Source organism: Diadema antillarum, unplaced genomic scaffold, assembly GCF_040938485.1.
Source record: "Diadema antillarum isolate AM-2024a unplaced genomic scaffold, OU_Dant_1.0 seq00001528_RagTag, whole genome shotgun sequence".
Classification (NCBI taxonomy): Eukaryota; Metazoa; Echinodermata; class Echinoidea; order Diadematoida; family Diadematidae; genus Diadema; species Diadema antillarum.
The window spans coordinates 161932-181669 of record NW_027272260.1 but is presented as its reverse complement, the minus strand read 5'-3'; the positions used below and the strand labels follow the sequence as shown (position 1 = coordinate 181669).

The 19738-nt window shown below is 40.5% G+C and overlaps 2 protein-coding genes across 2 annotated transcripts in view; both read left to right on the top strand.

Moving 5' to 3' along the window:
• LOC139710392 (uncharacterized) overlaps nucleotides 1-8658 on the top strand; it is a 29885-nt gene extending 21227 nt beyond the window's left edge. The window contains exons 18-26 of the mRNA XM_071622306.1: nucleotides 320-727; nucleotides 1018-1930; nucleotides 3024-3332; nucleotides 3822-3935; nucleotides 4488-5314; nucleotides 5660-5949; nucleotides 6612-6850; nucleotides 7601-7774; nucleotides 8630-8658. Coding sequence (XP_071478407.1) covers nucleotides 320-727; nucleotides 1018-1930; nucleotides 3024-3332; nucleotides 3822-3935; nucleotides 4488-5314; nucleotides 5660-5949; nucleotides 6612-6850; nucleotides 7601-7774; nucleotides 8630-8658 — 3303 coding nt within the window. The remainder of the gene's footprint in view (nucleotides 1-319; nucleotides 728-1017; nucleotides 1931-3023; nucleotides 3333-3821; nucleotides 3936-4487; nucleotides 5315-5659; nucleotides 5950-6611; nucleotides 6851-7600; nucleotides 7775-8629) is intronic.
• Nucleotides 8659-12886: 4228 nt separating this feature from the next.
• LOC139710394 (uncharacterized) overlaps nucleotides 12887-19738 on the top strand; it is a 37658-nt gene continuing 30806 nt past the window's right edge. Inside the window, exon 1 of the mRNA XM_071622308.1 lies at nucleotides 12887-13100. The gene's annotated coding sequence lies outside the window, so the exon portion shown is untranslated. The remainder of the gene's footprint in view (nucleotides 13101-19738) is intronic.

Genomic DNA, 19738 nt, shown 5'->3' with positions numbered 1-19738 from the left:
CATTAAATGTGTACACTTCAAAAAGAATATTGCCAATTTGAAGAAGAAAAATAAATGAGATTTCATCTCTCCTTGTAATTGTGTTGGCAATTGCAGAATAAATTTTGATTTAGATAATAAGTGACTTTTACGCATCCTGCCTCCAAAACAATTGTGTATGAACAAGAGAAGTGAGGAAGAATATTTCAACTCGGCACTTTACGAAACACTAGCAATGAACAGTAAAAATTATGACACAGCACCAAACCACGCAAATGTTGTTTTGGGGATGTGATGGATGATTAGATCTTGTGCTTGACATTGAATGTATTGCTTAAAGGATGGAGGACACCGAGATGCCACGGTCGCTAGGAGTGATCTCAGCAGTAGCTCCGGAGAGGAAGAGGAGGTCATCAACACTTCGTCCGGCTCCTCCAAGGAACCAACATCATTCTCCATCATCCCGATGTACCAGAAGAACATGCTGAACATCGGCAGCGACGTCATCGAGTGCAACCTGACGGCCATCTCGCAGAAGCCCGACGCGAGCGGCAGCTTTCCGGGGGCGGGCAAGTGCGGGGCGCGTAACTCCTTCCGCAGCCTCTTCCGGCCGGACATGACGTACTGCCAGGGCTCGGCGAGGGCGCTGCGCGACACGCTGGTGCGCGACATCTCCAGCCGGTGCACCACGGGCGGTCGGACGGCCGCTGTGGAATCAATCTGCGAGGTTCTGGAGAAAGAGGAGCAGGTATGTTGTACTTGTTTCCCTACCAGATGTATGTATCGAGTGCCAATCAGGCCGGAAAACCCAATAGTGTTGTGCACATTGTCTGAAGGTATTAGCACAGAAGGAGTTCTTTGTTGGTTTTGTTGTAGTGTTCCTGGGAAAAATTTTGTGTGTGATGTTGATTAGTGAACGTGCTGCAAATATCGCTAGTTTAACCCATTTAGGACGAGTCCCGAGTATACTCGGGCAAACATCAATGGGAAGTCAAACCGTCCTCAACGGGTTACAACGTTTCTTTCTGTTCATCCCAGGACATCATGGAGAAACACTCAGATGAGGCGCTTGTTGCCACGGAGGAAACTTCTGGCCTCTGCTACCTCCCAAAGAAGAGAAAGATCCCTTCATTATCCGCTGCCGGTCCAACCACGCCTGCCAACACTGCTGTGTCATCAACTATCTCGGCCCTTGCTCAACCGGAGGGGTCGCCTAGCAACACCCCCGAGGAGAATGGAAGCAAGCATGAGATCAAGGAGAAAGTAGATGCCAAGGAAGAGGGTCCTGTGGTGGATAATCAGGGCCCACTGGAGGCTGGTAGTGGCAGCTCGGTGCCAGCTGTTGCTTCAGCGAGTGATGCCATGCCTGGAGGACCTAAGGATGATGATGGTGTGGAGACCAAGGTTGTCATAGCAACAAGGGATGATGATATGGTCGTCTCAGCAGACAAACTAGCTGATGAGAGCAAAACAGATATGGGAGGAGAAGCACCTGTCAAAAAATCAATGTCAGCTTCGTCTGCGAGAGACCGGGCCTCTTCCAGGGGGAATTCTCCCGCCAAGCAGGAATTCTCGGTGCAGTCGGTGGATGCCTCACCAAACCTTGCTGTCTCCCAGGGCAACAGCGAGGACGGGGGCCCCTCCTCCTGTGGTAGTAGCTCGGGGGAGGACTCCGGCTCCAAGAAGCGCGGCAGCCGGCACTCCAAGAAGGTGACGCGCTCCTCCAGCCTCATCAGCGGCGTGATGTCGCGGCTCAGCCATGTCTTCTCGTCCACACGGAGGCAGTCTAACACCAGCTGCCCCTCCCACGAGAGCACCTCGGAGCCAGCCAGCCGGCAGATCTCCAAGAAGAGCATCGACACCAGCTCTGCCGCCACCAACCAGAAGGTGGCAGTTGATCCTGCGGGCGTGGCTTCCTCTGAAGTACCAGAGATGGAGAATGAGAAGCATGGTGTGTATGATGAATAGATACTTTTACCTCTCACAGTAATTTTGCCTCCTCTTTAACTCTAAACCTGTCTTGCTTCTCTGTCAATCTTTATACTGAAGCAAAGGGAAATAGAGAAACTGACCAGAAATGAATATTATTTATTAGGGGAAAATTGGACAAAGAAAATGGGATTCCATCGGGATTCTAACCCGAGACCTCTGGATGCTAGTACGGTGTTCTACCAACTGAGCTAAAGGCCCTAGTTCAGTGTTCTTCCCAGAAACCCTAAATTCTCTATGCTCGAATGGTCAGAAGCTATAGAAGTGTGTTTGTGTGTGACACACACGGACACACTTGAACCTGGCATAAACCCGAAGGATAATTCAACTTTGGGATAAATCTAATCTTTGTACTGCAGACATCTTGAACTGAACCAATCACAAAGGAAACGAAGGTATCCCATTTATTTTTACTGCATCCCAGGGGCCTTTGTGTAGCAATATTTCAGTGTTGCACTTGAATGGTGTGACTTCCCCTCCTTCTGACCTAATTTTCAGAGAGGACTGTTTAGAGAATGGTAATGTTAATAATTCTACAAGTGACAGCTAATTTAAGTGCAAATAAAGATTTTAAACACCTTCCAATGCTTGTGTGGCCGCGCATTCATGTTTAATTACACTGTAAAGTAAGCAGAGACTGTATGTAGAAGTTTGTGCAAACTTTGTATCAAACCTGACCTGTAGGATCTTTCCTATAATTCCTTTACCTTGAAGCATTTCCAAGGATATGGGGCCGAATTCACGAAGACATTTCAAATGAAATCCATGATTTGAATTAAGTTCATTGACTTGAAATTAGCGTGAAAGAGGAGTACCTTGCACAGGCTTCATACATTTCAGTTTGCATTTATGTTTTTGATGTTGTTGGATGTGATATGCCTTTCATATTCAAATGATGAAAGTTTGATTAATTAGAAGTCTGGAATTAGAGATTTGTTTTGTCTTACTTGTTTGTATTTTATTGTCGTTGTTTGTTTGGGTGGGGGTTTTTCCAACTTGTAAATTAATTACTCTGACATGGTGTTCTCTCTGACTGCTACGATAAAAAATTCCAGATCAGCAGGGAGGTCTCGGGATCGCAGAGGTCCACCGGGGTGCCAGCGTCCGCTTCGCTTCCATCTCGGTTGATGCGCCCGAAAAGAAGACGAGCATCTATGCGTCGGTGCGACCCCAGACCCCCGTGGCAGCCCACCTCTTGGGGAGACCCCTCTCCAGCGAGGAGGAAGAAGAGGAAGAGGAGAATGGGGTGGATGATGATAAGGAGGAGAAGGGGGAGAGCGGCGATGTCGCCGTCGTTGCTGATGCTATCCAAGTTCCTGTCTTCTCTATAGATGTGGCCAGTGGTGTGGGATTGGATTTAGGAGGTATGGTGTAATTGGCGGAATAACATGCCAAGCTGGCTATCTTAATGTGTTATATTGATGGGATATACAAATTAGTTATATACAAATCACATTTAGCTATGGGAGTCTAAGTTATTTATATATTTTTTTAAATAATAGATGACTAAATAAAGGAAATGAATTAAATGAAATGAAATTAAAGTTCATTGGCCATCTACTGGCACAAGGAAATATATTCGTTTGGTTTATGTATTCTTACTGATAGGAACCGTGCGACATATTTCATGCATTTATGTCGTATTCATCACTCCTAATAAAGCTATAAATGGATACATTACATTTGAAAGCTGTTTAGATGTTACAAAAAATGTTTAACTTTTCGAGACCTTGACTTCAAATGCCACTGGAATCTTACACGGTGAATACGCTCATGGTAATAAAAGACCTCTCGTGCACCCAAGAACAGCCCCAAATAACTCAAGATAAGTCCAACCAGTGCACTCCATGCAGGCAAAGCTGATGATGATGATGATGCCATCTCATTCACAGATAATCCCATGGATGCGGTTGCCAAGGAGACAGAAACTGCCAATGAAGAGGAGGCCAAGAAACCACCTGCTGATGGTGAGGCAGAGAACATTGTTGATTTTGCCGATAGGAGATATACTTGATGACTACTTTAATCACCACCAAATTATCTTTTGTAGTAATTGTACAGTTACCATTAAAAAAAAAAAATTACAGACTTAGGCAGTTTGTGTTTTGGTTTTGTTTTTGTTCTTGATTTTTCTCCTGAGTAATTGTTGTTGAGCTTAGATCTTGTGAAGTTGTGGAAACTTGCCATGCTTTTGCCACAGTGATAGTAAAGAAGGTATTAATGTTTACAGATCATGTTAGAATATTTCATCTATTTTAGTTGATATTATAGCAGCTTGCAGCATCCCAGCTTCTACAATTTTCGTGGACAAATGACAAAATAAGTTTCATCCATTGACACATTGACACATTATGCAGTGATAAACAAAAACAGAAGATTAATGGCTGATTTGATCTATTTTGGCTGTCACCAAGAATTTCAACATCAAATACTCTGTATGTTCCTCATCTTCACCTAAACCTTGTTATTTAGTTTTAGCTTTGATTAAAATGATACCTGCATTGTTTCTATGGCAACAGATGATGCTAGTGAGAACACTGGTGATGGTGAAGGAAGAGAGAAGCCTGACCCTAAAGAAGAAGATGAGGATATGACCTCAGACCAAGATCCAAAGACCAGTGCCCTCTCTGTTGCTGCTGCCAAGGTTGCTTCCGAGACTAATGGTGTCGCACCGGAGGTTACCGAGGCTTCTCCTGAGGCCGTTAACACTGAACCTGGCACCGCCAACACTGCACCTGGCACCGCCAACACTGCACCAGAGGTCACAGAGAGTGCGCCGGCAGCACCGGAGAACTTGCTCGAGGCGGCACCGGCTGAGAATGACAGTAACAATGCCAACACTGAGGGCGCCAGTCAATCTGGCAGCAAGCCTCCGAGCCGTCTTCCGTCGATCCAGACGAGCCAGCTCCGAACCGGCGCTGCGTCGTCATCCTCCTCGAGCAGGACTTCGAACCGCAGCAAGAAGGGAGCCGCCACTCCGTCTGGCAGTGGTACCACAGCGGCAGCAGCCCGCTCCGGCAGCCGGACGTCCAGCGGAGCTCCCAAGGTCCCTCTCCTCCAGGCGGGGAGCAAAACATCCAACACCGGTCCGTCTCCTTCCATCAGCATCACTGGCCGCGGCCTGACTCCCATCAACTCCAAGTCCAAGGCAAAACTTGCGGCATCGTCCACCACTGGCAGGCAGAAGACCAGCTCGGGGAGGAACTCGCCGAGTCACGTTAGATCCGACATCGGCCAGAGATCGTCCTTGCCTTCCACTCGTCGCAGCGAGAATCTTCGCTCGCAGCACAGCAGGGCAACATCACCAAAGAAAGGATCATCTGTGACGAGCCAGTCGGCAAGCAAGGTTAGGGTTCTGTTGTTTATGATTAGCAAGCTATAGTGACCACATGTATTGTATCGGATGGGGCATTTCTTGATATCTTCTTTAGAAGGTAATCTGCTGGAGTACAAGGAAGGTAAAATATTTTGCTGATGTAATTGTACTTTTGATTTTCGTCCCTTATGTGTATGCTTCACACATTCAAAAACTCCCTCCTTGAATATCAAACAAGCAAAGAGAAGTATTTTAAAGCTTCATAAATGTTATATAATTTGCTTGGTTGATTTTAGTAACCACCAAATAAGAACCACATAAACAGGTATATCACCATGTTTGTCTGTTTAAAATCCTGGCATATTAATAAAACAGGTCATGAGTGCATATGGGACTAACAGCTTGAAGCCAGCAGCCCTGTGCGTGACGGGCAGCCAGATCTTGACCGCCAATCTCTCGAGGATGCAGTCTGGTGGCCGACGGTCATCGCGGACACAGAACACCCTCGTCAGCGCCACGGATCTCGTCTCGCGGGGGAGCAGCCGCAGCTCTAACCTCCAGCGTCGCGGTAGCAAGGGCAGCAAAGGGGGCAGCGGGACATCTGTTCTGATGCCACACCCACCCCAGGGGGCGAGGCCGGCCGTGTCCTCGCAGTCCAGTCACCGACCCGGACGACAGATCACGGGCCCAGGAGGTCAGTGTTTTGGTCTAATTTGGTTGTCTCCTGTAGATGTGGTTACAATAATCTGTAAAAATTTACTTTCTTCAGCTGACAATAATAACAGACATGTGTCATAATAGCATGAGTGAGAAGTTTGGGCGATTTTTTTCTGCCGAAGGAAATCGATCTGACAACATGGCAAACACCTCAAATTAGCCGAGTCCACTCAAAACTGATATTCTTGGCTGCTTAGAAAATCAGCCAGAGTTGTTGTTTTTTTTTTGCCATGTTTATGATGCTGTGTCACAAATATTGTTCATTATGTGACATAGAGTTCATTGGAAAGTAAAATTTATCTTTCCCTTTAAAAGTAGTACAGTGGACTGCCATTATAACGAAGTCCTCAGCCCAACAGTTTTCTTTTGTTATATCGAAATTTCATTATAATTGAACAAATAAACAATCAAAATATAGACCAGATATTGTTGCCGACTGAATTTTCATTTGGTTGTAACCGTGTTTGCTATAACGGGAATGCACTGTATATGGTCCCATCATCGTACCCTTTTGCTACTGAAATTAATCTGAATGACAAAATTTCTAATTGTTAAAGTGGATTTTGATAAACAACTGTGCATACATGTTTTGTTGGACATGATCAGTCACTGGTGTGGAGCAGCCTGGATCCCAGCCATCTTCCAACCCCGCCCTGGCAACCACCAAGGGGGGTTCCTCTGTCCTCATCCACCACCGGTCCTCCTCCGAGAGGCTGTTGCCGCGGCGACCGTCTCTGGAGAAGGAGAACAGGATGGAGAGGTTGTCGACGGAAAACGTGACGAGGAAACGGTCGAGCCAGGAGAAGGTGGAGAAGAAGGCCTCAAGTGAGCCACCGGCAGAGGAAGAAGGTGACTAAAGGTTTTGTCTGATCATTTCCTCTTGGCCTGGAGATAGTAAGCCAATCAAATATCTTGTAGTCATGCTTCAAAGCTACTACGAGATGATCTTGCTTATTCAGAGCCAGAAAGTCCGTAAGGCTTCTTACAGATCCTACTGAAGAGCAAGAAGGCCTGCCAATAAACACTAACATGTTTTGCTTCAGTGGTTGAAAGCCAGAAAAGATCTGCACTGTTTAGCTGTCAATAACATATGGAAGGGAGCTCTAGCTGTGTGTAGATTAATGTTCCAGAAATATAATGCCAGTGATTCCAGAAGTGAAGACTGCACAACTTTCACATAAAGAGTTTGATACTAATCTAATGTATACATGACCCTTCGGCATTGATGTTTTTGTATCGTCCCTCTCCCTAAGTGACACTTGATATTCAATCTGTAAAAGACTAAATGAAAACAACAACAACAACAACAACAGAAGTTTAAATCTCAGGCGGGGTCCCCCTTTTTTCACTAGCTCTATCAAAATACACATTACACATGTAGTCTTAGTGTTTCTTGAGAGTCACAACAATAAGACAAAAATATAATGAGACAAAGTAAAATGAATTTTAAAATGTTGAAACCCTCGGAATTCATAATTGTGCTCTCTGTTATGAATTCTTTTTTTTTTTTCTTTTTAAATGCATTATTATCCCATCTTATCTAATTGTTGCATACTTTCCCTGGCTTTCTCTTTGTGTCGATGCCATTTGTACCCCCAGGTGAAGTCCCTCAGCCAGAGAGAGCTGCAGCCCCCATGCCTCCAATCAAGAAGCCCCTGACCCCGCGACCTCCTGATAGGCCCAAGCCATCAGACAAATCTGGCTCCCATCCTGGACCAGGCACAGAAGCAACTGTAGAGAAGCAGCCTCCAGAGGGCGGGCAAGCAATGCTTGGTGAGTTCCTGGCTGTATCTCCTGTAGATTTTTTCGGCATTTTTGAGCCAAGTCAGATATAGCTGGAGTTCAAGTTTGATTCATTTTCTTATACTGTCTCACCTTATACTGTCTCATGTCACTGATACTAAATGGCAGTGACCAGAGAGATTCAGACCTCCCAACCATTCTGAATTTGGAGAAAAGAATCTGAATTTTTAACTATTCCAAGCTCTTTTTAATGCAGGAGTTTCCTATTTTTCTTGATAATTTTAATACACACTCCTACGAGAGTTACTCCTTCTTTCCTACTTTTGAGCCAAATCATCCCTATTTTCCAGTCAGAAAGGTTTAGAGGTCTGTATTATGTATGAAATATAAGAGCAAAATAATTTCATTGATTGTACGAAACATATTGCAAGAAGGACATTCAAGATGGACGCCATTGAGTAACAAGTAGATATCTTTTTTATTCATTTTTTAATGAGTAATCTACAAAGTGAAACAAAATGACCCCCCCCAAAAAAAAAAAAAAAAATGAAAAGGGTAAAGGGTAAACTCTCCTAGCAATTATTAATGCTATATTCCCAAAAAGTGTTATTACTATTTTTACCTAAACATATAGCAGCTAGCAACTCTGTCCTCTTTACTGACTGAATGCTATTTCCACCAAGAGCCATCTTGAAATTCAATAGGACAGAGAGATGCTCGGTTTCATGCATATATTGATCAATTTTATGCTCCACCTAACATCTTCTTTGCCGATTGTCCCGAAATTGAAAGCTTGCTACTATCATTATCATTGCAGAGTATGATGCCATTTCCTTTTGAAGTTTAACTTTCTTCTTTTTGTTTTCTTCTGTCTTCCCTCTCCAGGTGATGATCAGGCGAGACCAGAGGAATAAATCTGGCAATATTTTTATATAAAGACTCGGGCATTATAGGTTAGGATGAAAAGCATGTTAAAGTGACTCAAAATTGTGAAGCAGATAGTAGCAACCGCCCACTTTCAAATGGGAAGCAGAGTAAACATGTAAACGAAGTCCGGAGGAATGATGAAAGCAGAGTTCTGCGTGTCAGCAAAAGTCAGCGAGAAATCTTTGATGCCTGCAGGCCTGTCCCAACTATTTCAACCGCAGTTTCCTAGAAACAATTATTTTTCACAGCAACTGGATGCAATCATGTCTTGTAGCTCTGAAACTGGTTATAGGAGATGATCACGTGCTATACCTGAATGTAATTTCTTCTCAAAGTCATGCGACCATCATCAAATAGTTTGATCATCGGAATCATGAACGAGGAGTATTCTGTCTTCCTGAGAATAGGAACATTGTGAAAGAGTGGAATCTTTGTTATCATATTTTTGCCCGAATTGTATGAAACATTTGTTTAGCCCACAAGTATGAGGGGAAAAAATCATAGTGCAATAATGATAATATGCTTTAAAAGAAAACACAAAGAGATGGTTATGGAGAATATTCAAAGGCTGAATTTGCTTCTTTTTTTTTTTACAAAGAAAAGCACAGGATAATTGCATTTAGATGTACCACAGACATATCACAAACATATTACAAAGCAAACTTTTAAAGGTCAAACCTTCTTCAGTGCAGCAGGTTTTATATTTTATCATTTAACATTATATAAATCAAACATTTAAAGGTCAAACCTTATATTCAGTGCAACAGGTTTATATTATCATTTGCAATAAAAAGAAGTCTATGAATCCAAAAGGAAGAGTGTGTGTTTGTGCATCTATATATTTACTGTTCTTCTGTGTCCATGTTTTCCTTTCAAAGACATCTCTTTGAAATATAACATTAAATAGTGTCTATCTGGCTCTTTCTCTCTTTGTCTGTCAATATGAAGAGTTTGATAGCAGAATGAGTTAACTCCATTCTTGTTAATGGGAGATACTTGCGATTAAAGCTGCTAAAAAACGAAGAAAATGGAAAATGTAGATTATTTTTAGTTAAAACATCAAGAATATTCCTTGATATGCAACGAGTGAGGTATTGCTGGAATTGTAGTTTTATTTAGCCCCATCTGATGATGGACTTACTTTAAAATGTTTAAAATGTCATTTCACCTGTTTAATGAACAAGATTTTCATATATTTATATATCTAGATATCTGTCTTAATCTTGCTGTATCTCTGTCTGATATACAGAATTATACTTCTTCAAATCTATCTTTCCTTGTGTGTGTGTTTGTGTGTGTGTGTGTGTGTGTGTGTGTGTGTGTGTGTGTAAGTGAAGTTCAGCATTCTTTGTTGGGGGAAGTTAATTGTACACAAATCAAACAAGTCCCTTTGGAGAATGTTTCTTTCAAAGTTATTTTTGAAATTTGCTTCAAAGTTAAAAGACAAGTCCTCCTTCATATAAGGATTGAGAGAATGCAGCAATATCATTAGAACACATCAGTGAAAGTTTGAGGAAAATTGGACAATCCATTTAAAAGCTAAGAATTTTGGAAGTTTCATTGCTGCCATCGCTGAATGAGATGACTTCTACAGATTGTGGTGCCATGTGTGTAGTAGAGGGATATAATTATAAGGAAATTATAAAGAAAATTCAAGATATTTTCACTTTTCTCACATAATAATAGAGCACTTGACTTGCTTCTTCAGAAGGCAGGGGAAATAGTACTACCCTTAACATAAGTCAATAGCAAGTCCAGGAAATGTATACTTTTTTTTTTTCCAAAAAAAAAAAGAGAAAGAAGAAGTTTGTGGAATTGTCTTTATATTTTCCTTATATCGTTCTACGCATGTGACATCATACATTGTAGTAGTGGTCTTCACATATAACAGTGACTGTGCAGAAATTTCAAAAATTCATAACTTTTGAATGAATTGTCTGATTTTCCTAAAACTTTCACTGATATGTTCTACTGATATTGCTGCATTCTCTCAATCCTTATGAATATGAAGTTGGACTCGTCATTTATCACAGATTTAAACAATCAATAGGTGGAAATACCACTGTGATATGGCTCAATGAAATTAAACTTTGCAGAGCAGTTAAAAAATTTTATTAGAAACTTTTTTTTTTCTGATTTGATGTATAAATAGATAGATAGATAGATAGATAGATAGATACGGGTAGATAGATGGATAGATAGATAAAACATATCATACAATGATATACACGTATATGTGAGCAGAGACACAAGAGAAAACAACTCCTGGAAACATGCTAAACAAAGAAACCCAGTCCAAGAAAGGAAGAAATAAAGGAATATTCAAGCAACAGAATAAAGGAATATACTGATAAAATGCCAGAATATGTATGTATGTATGTATGTATGTTTGTGTGTATTTATTCATTCAGTTATTTATCTATTTATTTATTTATGGCAAGAGAGAAGATTACAAAAGAAAAATGATTCATAGTATTAATGCCTATCCAATAGAAAACAGTAGCCACAAATTTGTATCATTACAGTCCATATCTAGTGATTAAAACAAAAATGACTACCGTAATGAGTTTGCTGTTATTTGAATGACATTTTTTTAAAAGGTACATACAAAAAGAACATAAATGATTACTTGTTTTCATGAGATCTATAAGGCTGTCAGTGTTCTAGTTGTTTTTTATGTATTACTTTGCCTAATTTTCTTGTCTTATTTGGGTATTAAACAGCAAATTGTGGGCTAGAAAATATGGCTGCTGGTAAGCCCTATATCAACATTTTAGATCTACCTGGTTAAAAAAAGAACAGAAAAAAAAAGTTGTATTTAAGAAAGCCTAACCAAGGAGGACAGATAGCATATTATGAATGAATAAATAGATAAATGAATAAATAAATGAATAAATAAATAAATAAATAAATTGATAACTAACTAACTAAATGAATGAATGAATAAATAAATAAATGAATAAATGAATGAATAAATACATAAATACATGAATACACACACAAATAAATAAGTGCATACAGCATACATGCATACAAACATAAATACATACACTGTACATGAAAACAAAATATAGATATCTGGGATCTTCTCCGTATTTTCTTTTATTTCTTCATTTCTTAGATTGAGTTTCTTTAGCTAATTGTTAGCATGTTTCTTAAAGTTGTTGTCACTTGTGTCTCTCCTCAAATATCAATTAAAGTATCCTGTATATATCATTGTATAATGCATGCATCTAAAAAAAAAATCAAATCTGGTGTATCATCATTTTGGATATCTCTGTAGAGACATATCTGAACGCTTTAGCTATTACAATTGTCATACTAATGATACTCATTCATATTTGACATCGATCCTATACATGCTAGCTGCACAAGAATGCTTAATCAACAATGACGGGTATAAACAGCCAATGCGTGACCATCATTTTGTTTGTTTTATTTGTTTGTTCATTCCCCTGTAAAGATTAGCTTGTGCACTTTTTAACGCAAATGATTTTTTTTTCTCCCCAAATAATTATAAGCTTACAAAGAAATAGAACAACAAAACAGGCGAGCAAACAAACAAACAAAATTGACAAAAACATTGAACCTCATTTGTATGATAGGCCTACAACCCCCCCCCCCCCCCCCACAGCCCCCTGGCTCCAGTTTTGAAAATTCTATGCACACACAGTTGTATGCTTGCCAGAGAACACCGCATATTTCCCGTAAGTTTCTTGTTTTCTTCATAACTAAACATACCACGGATACGTACTATACACAATTCTTTTTCTTCATATCTGCATAATATATTTCGGATAAATCGTGAAGATTCTTGCATATCATTCCTTCCCTTTTTGATATTTGACTTCGTTTGAAGTTAACCTGTGAAGAACATTCTCATCTTAGGGGTCATTAAATAAAATATAACCACCACGCCCACCATTTTCTTCGAAAGGTACTACAGTACTTAGTCAATTAACAATCTATCTCATAAATGACGTCACGTTCCGCCCTTTTAAGTACCCGTCATATATCAGATACCTTGAAACGAGGCGCTGCACGGCACGAGAGTGCTCGTGGCGTACAGAGTCAAAGAAGCCATACACAAGGAATCGTATCCGATGAATGCGCCTGCTTATCTTCATTGGTAAGCACTTTGAACAGGCGTCGCTGTGGATGAGATGATAGCTGCGCTAGCGAGATACCATCGCCACTTCGATTGATAACCCCCGGTGTGCACCGCTCAGCTGCCGCTCCGTCCGTACACCGTGCATTCATGGTACATTCTTGCACCGCACATTGGCTTGTGCTTACACCAGATGCATCGCTGCGACGAAGAGCACCCCACTATCTTACACCCAAGTACGAGAGAAAAATCCAATGATTTATGAGAAGCATTATCAATGCAACGATTTGGCAGATAAGCCAGAGAAAAGTGCAGAAGTAGGTAAGTAATCTCATGGCATTTTTATGAGTATTTTCGTGAGGTATGTTTGTACAAAAATCCGCATTACCCGGTACCATCGCGTGAGATGAAAAAACGAAGCCTGACCGAGGAGGAGGTGATGTGTGTAAACAACACTACTCTCACTGCGTGGGACTGCACAATGCAATCATGACAATAGAACGCTCTAGATTGTCTAAAGTCTACATCTAACGGTTTTTAGTACGTTAATGATAGAGCTCTAGCTCAGCTGCAAGCCATCTCCTAAAGACACTGTGTTTTCGGCACTACATGGTGCTGTGCTTACGTAATTTTAACAATGTAGATCTAACGTTTTAGGCCTATCTATGTTGAGCTTGAGGAATGTTTTATGACCATTGGCATTGCATTGTCGCCAGTAATCGGGTAGATTTAATGTACTTTGCAGGCAGAAAAGAAAAAAAAGTGAAATTCTCTTTCTATAGACTATTATTGATCATACATCTAGTGTATTTTCCTTACGTCATGACCTTAGACCTAGAGCTATATTATTTTACATACTGCGCAAATGACATGATAAACTGTACTGTTGTGTAGTAAACAGCCCTGGCCCTTATGCCTAACCAGTGTTGCTGTAGTCGAGTGTAAATTTTATACCGACCCACCCCAAAGTCGCGCTGGGGCTGTATGGTTGGGTGTCCAACACATTGACACCCTAACAATTACAGTAACATTTTTCTATCAATAGAAATGTGAATAATCTCACAATTTGCCTGAAATTTTACTCACATGTGGAGAAAATACTCTGGAATTACAAGCGCACACTGAAAATGCAATCTAAGGAAGGCCTATTGCATATTGCTATGCGCTCTACATGTAGATGGTGGCTTCAAACGTGTGGGGTGTGATTTTTTTTTCGCATTCAGTTGCTTTGCCCTTTTTTTTTACATTGAGATCGACCACCTCCGACAATACCCCTGGTACATATAAAGTGCACATGAATTCGATTTTGCTAAATTTAGGTAATTTAGAGCGAATTCTTACATGTTTTCGCTTAATTTCACTCGGTAGCATAGCCCAGTGAAGAATCGAACACCATGGCGCATAGTCCCATGCGTACATTTTCGTTCTGTAAGCGCAATGTCATAAATAGAGGGTGGTCGGTTTCTATGCACAGTGTCGATGTGTGGACACCTATGTACTGCTTGCTGTACCAATCCTTGTCCAAACACCAGCCTACCCAGCACGATCACACAGATTATTTTGAATTCATCACATTATGTTTGTTTGTAATACCTCAGTCCCATTTTGCGATATGATGAATTTGTAGAGCTCTACCAATTGGTGTTATATTGACATTTACAAACCACCCATAACAGTCTAGGCTAGTAGTCTCTAGGCATAATTCGACCAAAACACCGTCCAAAATTTAACCTCTGGCTACTGTAGAAACCTATGCATAATTGCATGCAGTGGAATTTTAGCACGGAAGGTGGAACCTTGGTGCGGGTTTTCCACACAATGTACCGGTACTGTAACTTACTAAAAACAAAGATTTAATGCATCATCTGCACACTGTAGATCGCCTTTCTCCATATTATGGATATTGCTCTGTACTTTTCAAAAGGTCACACTGCGGCAGCAGGGATGCCAAGTTAAAAATTTTTTTTATGAGTGAGATTTTCATGACTCGGCATCTCAGCGAACGAATGTGCGCGCAAGCGAGGATGTGGGAGCCTGGGAGGGGTTCCCCCGGCCCCGTGGCCTCCCACGGTAGGGAGCTTTTTCAATTTTTAGCTCTTAATGGTGCGATCAGCTACAGGTGCATACTTAAGTGACTATTTTTTACTTATTTTGAAAGACAAAAGGAAAATATACCTTCAATTGTAACTATCACTTTAATCCTCTGAGCTATGCTCCTTATTATGGGCCCAAATTGCAGACTTTGCCCGATGCGTGAGTAAAATGGGTGCCATGCGTGAGACGACCCCTAAATGCTTGAGTCTCACTCAGAATGCGTGAGACTTGGTAGCTCTGCGGCGGTACAGTCAAACAGCGCATGCCATTGATCTCTGTAGAGATTAGTTGTGTGCACACACAAGTGATCACTGCACTGCACATCTGCGTAGCACATTTGGTCATGCATGCGTACAACCTTGTATTGGACAAACATGTAAATAAAAGTTGTTCTCCAAGCTACATTGTATGACTTTGAATGAGGACAGTTTTCTATTATAAGTTAAGATGCACCAAGAAGATGTTTTTCTTTTTTACTTTTATATGAACGATGAAGAAAGTGCTGAATTCTTGCAGCATCAAATATCAAAATTTCATGTTTACTGAGTTACTAAAGGTCACAGAATATATATTGTACATACATGTATTGTAAGTCTTCATGTGCAGTCTTTGCCCCCAAAAAGGGGGAAAAAAAGAAAATAGAAATTGAGGTTTTATTGCTAAACTTTATTGACTGTAGAAATTTCAATCATCAGTAAGAAGTCTCCATTAATTCTTGTTTAAATAGTGTTTACAATATTTAAAACAGTTGTGGGAACCAAACTTGAATTCTGATACGTACAACAAAAGGACGAATGCTTGTCTTCCATGCATAACAGCCATCACAATTCTTGTACACTTCTCTGAACATGTTTACTAATGTCGTATTTACCCACCGTATTCACGGCCGAACGACCACAACAACGATTCTTGTGTAAAGTCTGCATCACTGGTACACAAAAATATTTAATGCTCAGACTAGCAAATTATAGTATATTTTTCTGTGTCTTTTAATATTTTTGACAAAAAGGCAAGTCTGTGAATAGTAAGCTACCTTATTGTGTTTTCATGTTTTATACCTGTTGATTTGTTTTGTTTATTCAACTGTGTTTATAACTTGATTAATGTATTTAGGTATATATTGATTTATATCATAATTCTTTTTTTTGGGGGGGGGGGAGAGGGGAGAGTTTGTTTTGTCCTATTCAGGTCTGTCTTGTATTCAAGAAATGTATTAACTTATTTATTTGTTTGTTTCTATTCATTGTCATTATTATTTATTTATTTATTCATTCATTTATTTATTCATTTATCTATTTTGTTGGGTGGGGGGGGGGGGAGTTCATTTTGTCCTCTTCAGGTCTGTCTTGTACCGTATTCAAGAAATTCTGTCCTTTTGACACCCGCCTCCTTGTTTATGCATGCCTTACATTTGCTGATGTGGAAGAATCCTATGTCAGCAAATAAGAAAGTCAGGACCTTTATTTGGCTTCGTAATGGGTGTCGTGGTGCAAGGGGTCCCAAAGCAGAGAGAGGGGGAGAAAAAGAAAGTTGAGAGACGGGTGAGAACCTCTTTGTGGGCGGCTATCCGTGCCAAACTCTGTTATTCCTCGCATTGTGTTCCAACTGTTGGGATTGTTGTCCCATAGGGAGAGTTTTCCGACTTCTGAAGAGGATTTCAGCGACTTTCAAACAAGAGATGAATGGCATACAAAGTACAGTGTGTGTGCGTGTGTGTGTGTGTGTGTGTGTGTGTGTGTGTACACATTTGAATGAGGGATAGGAAGAACTGAAAGAGATGCTACAGAGTGTGATACAGTTTGTAGATCTGACCGTCTTTTGGTGTTTTTAGAAACCCCCTGATATAATAGTGCATGTTGTTATTTATGCGCTCGTTCCCAGGGCTGTTTATGTGCGCTTTGCACACTCTTGTAAGTTATCACAATAACACGCCAGAATAATCCCCTATCAATTCTGGCTGACCAGTCCGGAAGCGACGTACAATGTATGAAGCATTGATGTCCAGTCACAATTGGTTTAATTTGTATTCTGCAACTGGGCAAAAGTAATCCCACATTGTACCCACACACAGACAAAAAGACAATATAAACGAAACATGGAGGAAAGCATCTGATTTGAAACTGCATGAAGTTCAAAGATGTTTGTAGTAATAGCATGTGTTTGTTTTGAACGTGTCTTTATAGATCAGTAGTACCAGTAGTGTTTATTTTGTTTCTTAGATCTTGTATTAAGAAATTTACTGGAAGTCAACCAAATGTAATTTGCAATTTTCAGCGTTGAAACAACTACATTGTGGTGCTTGAATGAGCATGTATTACTGTGTATATATTTGAATGTGTGTGTGTGTGCATGTGTGTGTGTGTTGATTTGATTTTGATTTGGTTTTTGGGCTTTTTACACTTGTAAATTTTTGCTTAGCCCCGGACCAACGGTGGGGCTAAGGGGGGGCCTTAGCCCCACCGTTGGTACGGGACTATCCTTAGCCCACTTTCTGTTTACACACGTTTTTGCCAAAGTGGGCTAGCCCCACCTATAGTACGGTACTATCTGGCCCTGCAAAATAGCAGGGGTTAGCACCGCAATTGCGGTGCCAAGCAAGTGAGTGTAAACAGAACGAAAAAATAATCCTGGGCTAAGCGACGGAGACGAAGTCCGACCTTCACTGACCAATCAGAAACGAGGTAATCAAGTACTGCCGGTGCGTGCGTGTACGTGTACAGTACACAGCGTAATTATGAATATTCATGTGGTTTGGAAAGTCCGGGGCTAAGAAATACAAGTGTAAAAAGGTCAGTTTTCTCCTTAGCCCCGGACAAGAGATAGTACGGGACTAATTGGCGAGTGTAAAAAGCTGAAAAAATTGGTACGGGACTAACGATAGTCCTGGGTCAGAGAAAGTCCGGGGTTAAGAAACACAAGTGTAAAAAGCCCTTAAATCATAGTGCCATAATCAAATGCACTGCCAACTTAGATGCAGTTGAAGTTCTGGAAAGAATAAAAACCAAAACAGTTAAAACACTTAAACCAGTTTGAGGAGATTATTCAGGTTCATTCTTCCATAGAATAATAGACATTGTTTCTTCTATGAGCTGTTCAACTGTAGAAAGCCATGAACTCAATTGAATTAAACAATGACAAAGTCATTTGACGCACATTGGGTTTGCTTTAAAAATCAAAACCCTTTCTTTGCCAGTGAGTCAAATGTGCACAAATTTCATACACAAACCAACATTTTTTTTTTTTTTTTTTGTATGGACTGATTCATTGTGGCATGCAAAGGGTTAAAGTACTTTGAATAAATTGCCTAGGTATGTGCCTGAAAGACTGTATGGAAGCAAGGAGGTGTGACAATTACAGTAAGTTCTTTTTATGTTTCCTTGCTTTTCATAGCTCTTCACAGTGCACATAAAACATGTAAAATTAGTATTGTGTGTAGTTCAAATGATGTGCGTGTTTATTGTGTTTGTGTAGATAAGTATGATTTTGTGTGTTAGCAAGGCAACCTTTGTGTGTGTGTGTGTGTGTCTGTGTCTGTGTGTGTGTGTGTGTGTGTGTGTGTGTGTGTGTGTCATACTACACTTGGGATTTGATACCCCGTTGTTGTGTTTGTTTGTGTGTTTGTGTCATGTTACCCTAGGGATGTTACAGTATAAAATATGGTGTGATATATACTGCCAGACAGTACTAAGAGTCTAGATGGGAGCCCATCAAATTCATACATCTTTAACAATATATTTCATGTCTGGTATGCAGAAGTGCTCAAGAGACTGCTTTAGAGGTCTTTTCATATTAAAGAAAATAATATCTTTAAAAGTGGGTACATGGGCCTTTCATAAACACAAGGTGTACGTGACTGTGTGTAGCAGGGGTGAAGAATTTTTAGGGTGTGATATGAAGTGGAACTTGGCGTGGATAAACATCCCCACATCCACTTGAACTTTCTCCAATGTTTATCCATCGCACAATGTACTATTAAAATGTACTTGGTACTTGTTCGCAGTCGTACCCTGATGTTTACTTCTCTGCAATCCTTGTTCTTCCCGAGATGGTGAAAAAGAATCTGTTTTGGACAATTTTCTTTTCTTTTTCTTTTGGTAGGAGTGGTGTACAATGTACCTGTGTTGTCTCAACTTTGTGTTTCTGTCACTTATTGTATTAAGTTGTATTAATGTGACCTTCTTCTTTGATGTTCAATAGAAAAGGACGGCCGCTCAAGAATGAATCTAGGCTTTATAAGTTTCGAGCGTGAAAAGAAACAAGGTTGAATCTAGGAAATCAGAGATTGAAAAGTGTTTTTAACAATCTGCACAAAGTCTGTCCATACATTTTGGGATAGAACGCAAGTGTCCAGACATTACCAAATACTTCTCCCTGTGAGCAAATGTTCCCGAGGGCATTTCAGAATGATTGAGTGAATTTTACAATCAGTATGCCTTCTGGTAAAGTTGACTGCCTCCTTTTGTAGACTTCCTGCTATCTGGCCGGAAGGAACAAAGATGATATTTCTGTAGGAGGAAGAGATAAATTCTGTGAAATATATGCATCTGTTAGTATGTAATTTCTTGACTTCTAGAGCTGTATTTGTCTGGATTTGTACCCTTAGGGATTCATTAATTGTGATTTTTTTTTTCTCCCCAGGATGCATTCCAGCCAATTCAATGTACCCATTGTTTTCGTGTGGAGGAATAGTTTTGTACAAAGGGGATACGGAGCTGTTTACAACAGTGGGAGTCTGTGGAACTCATGGATGATTTGCACCAGTTGAATGCATCGGCTTCTGATGACAAATATATTAATGAGAATGGCATTTGAGCACTTGGCAATCTAAAAAAAAAAATGTGTCAAATTGCAAGCCAGCCTGTCTT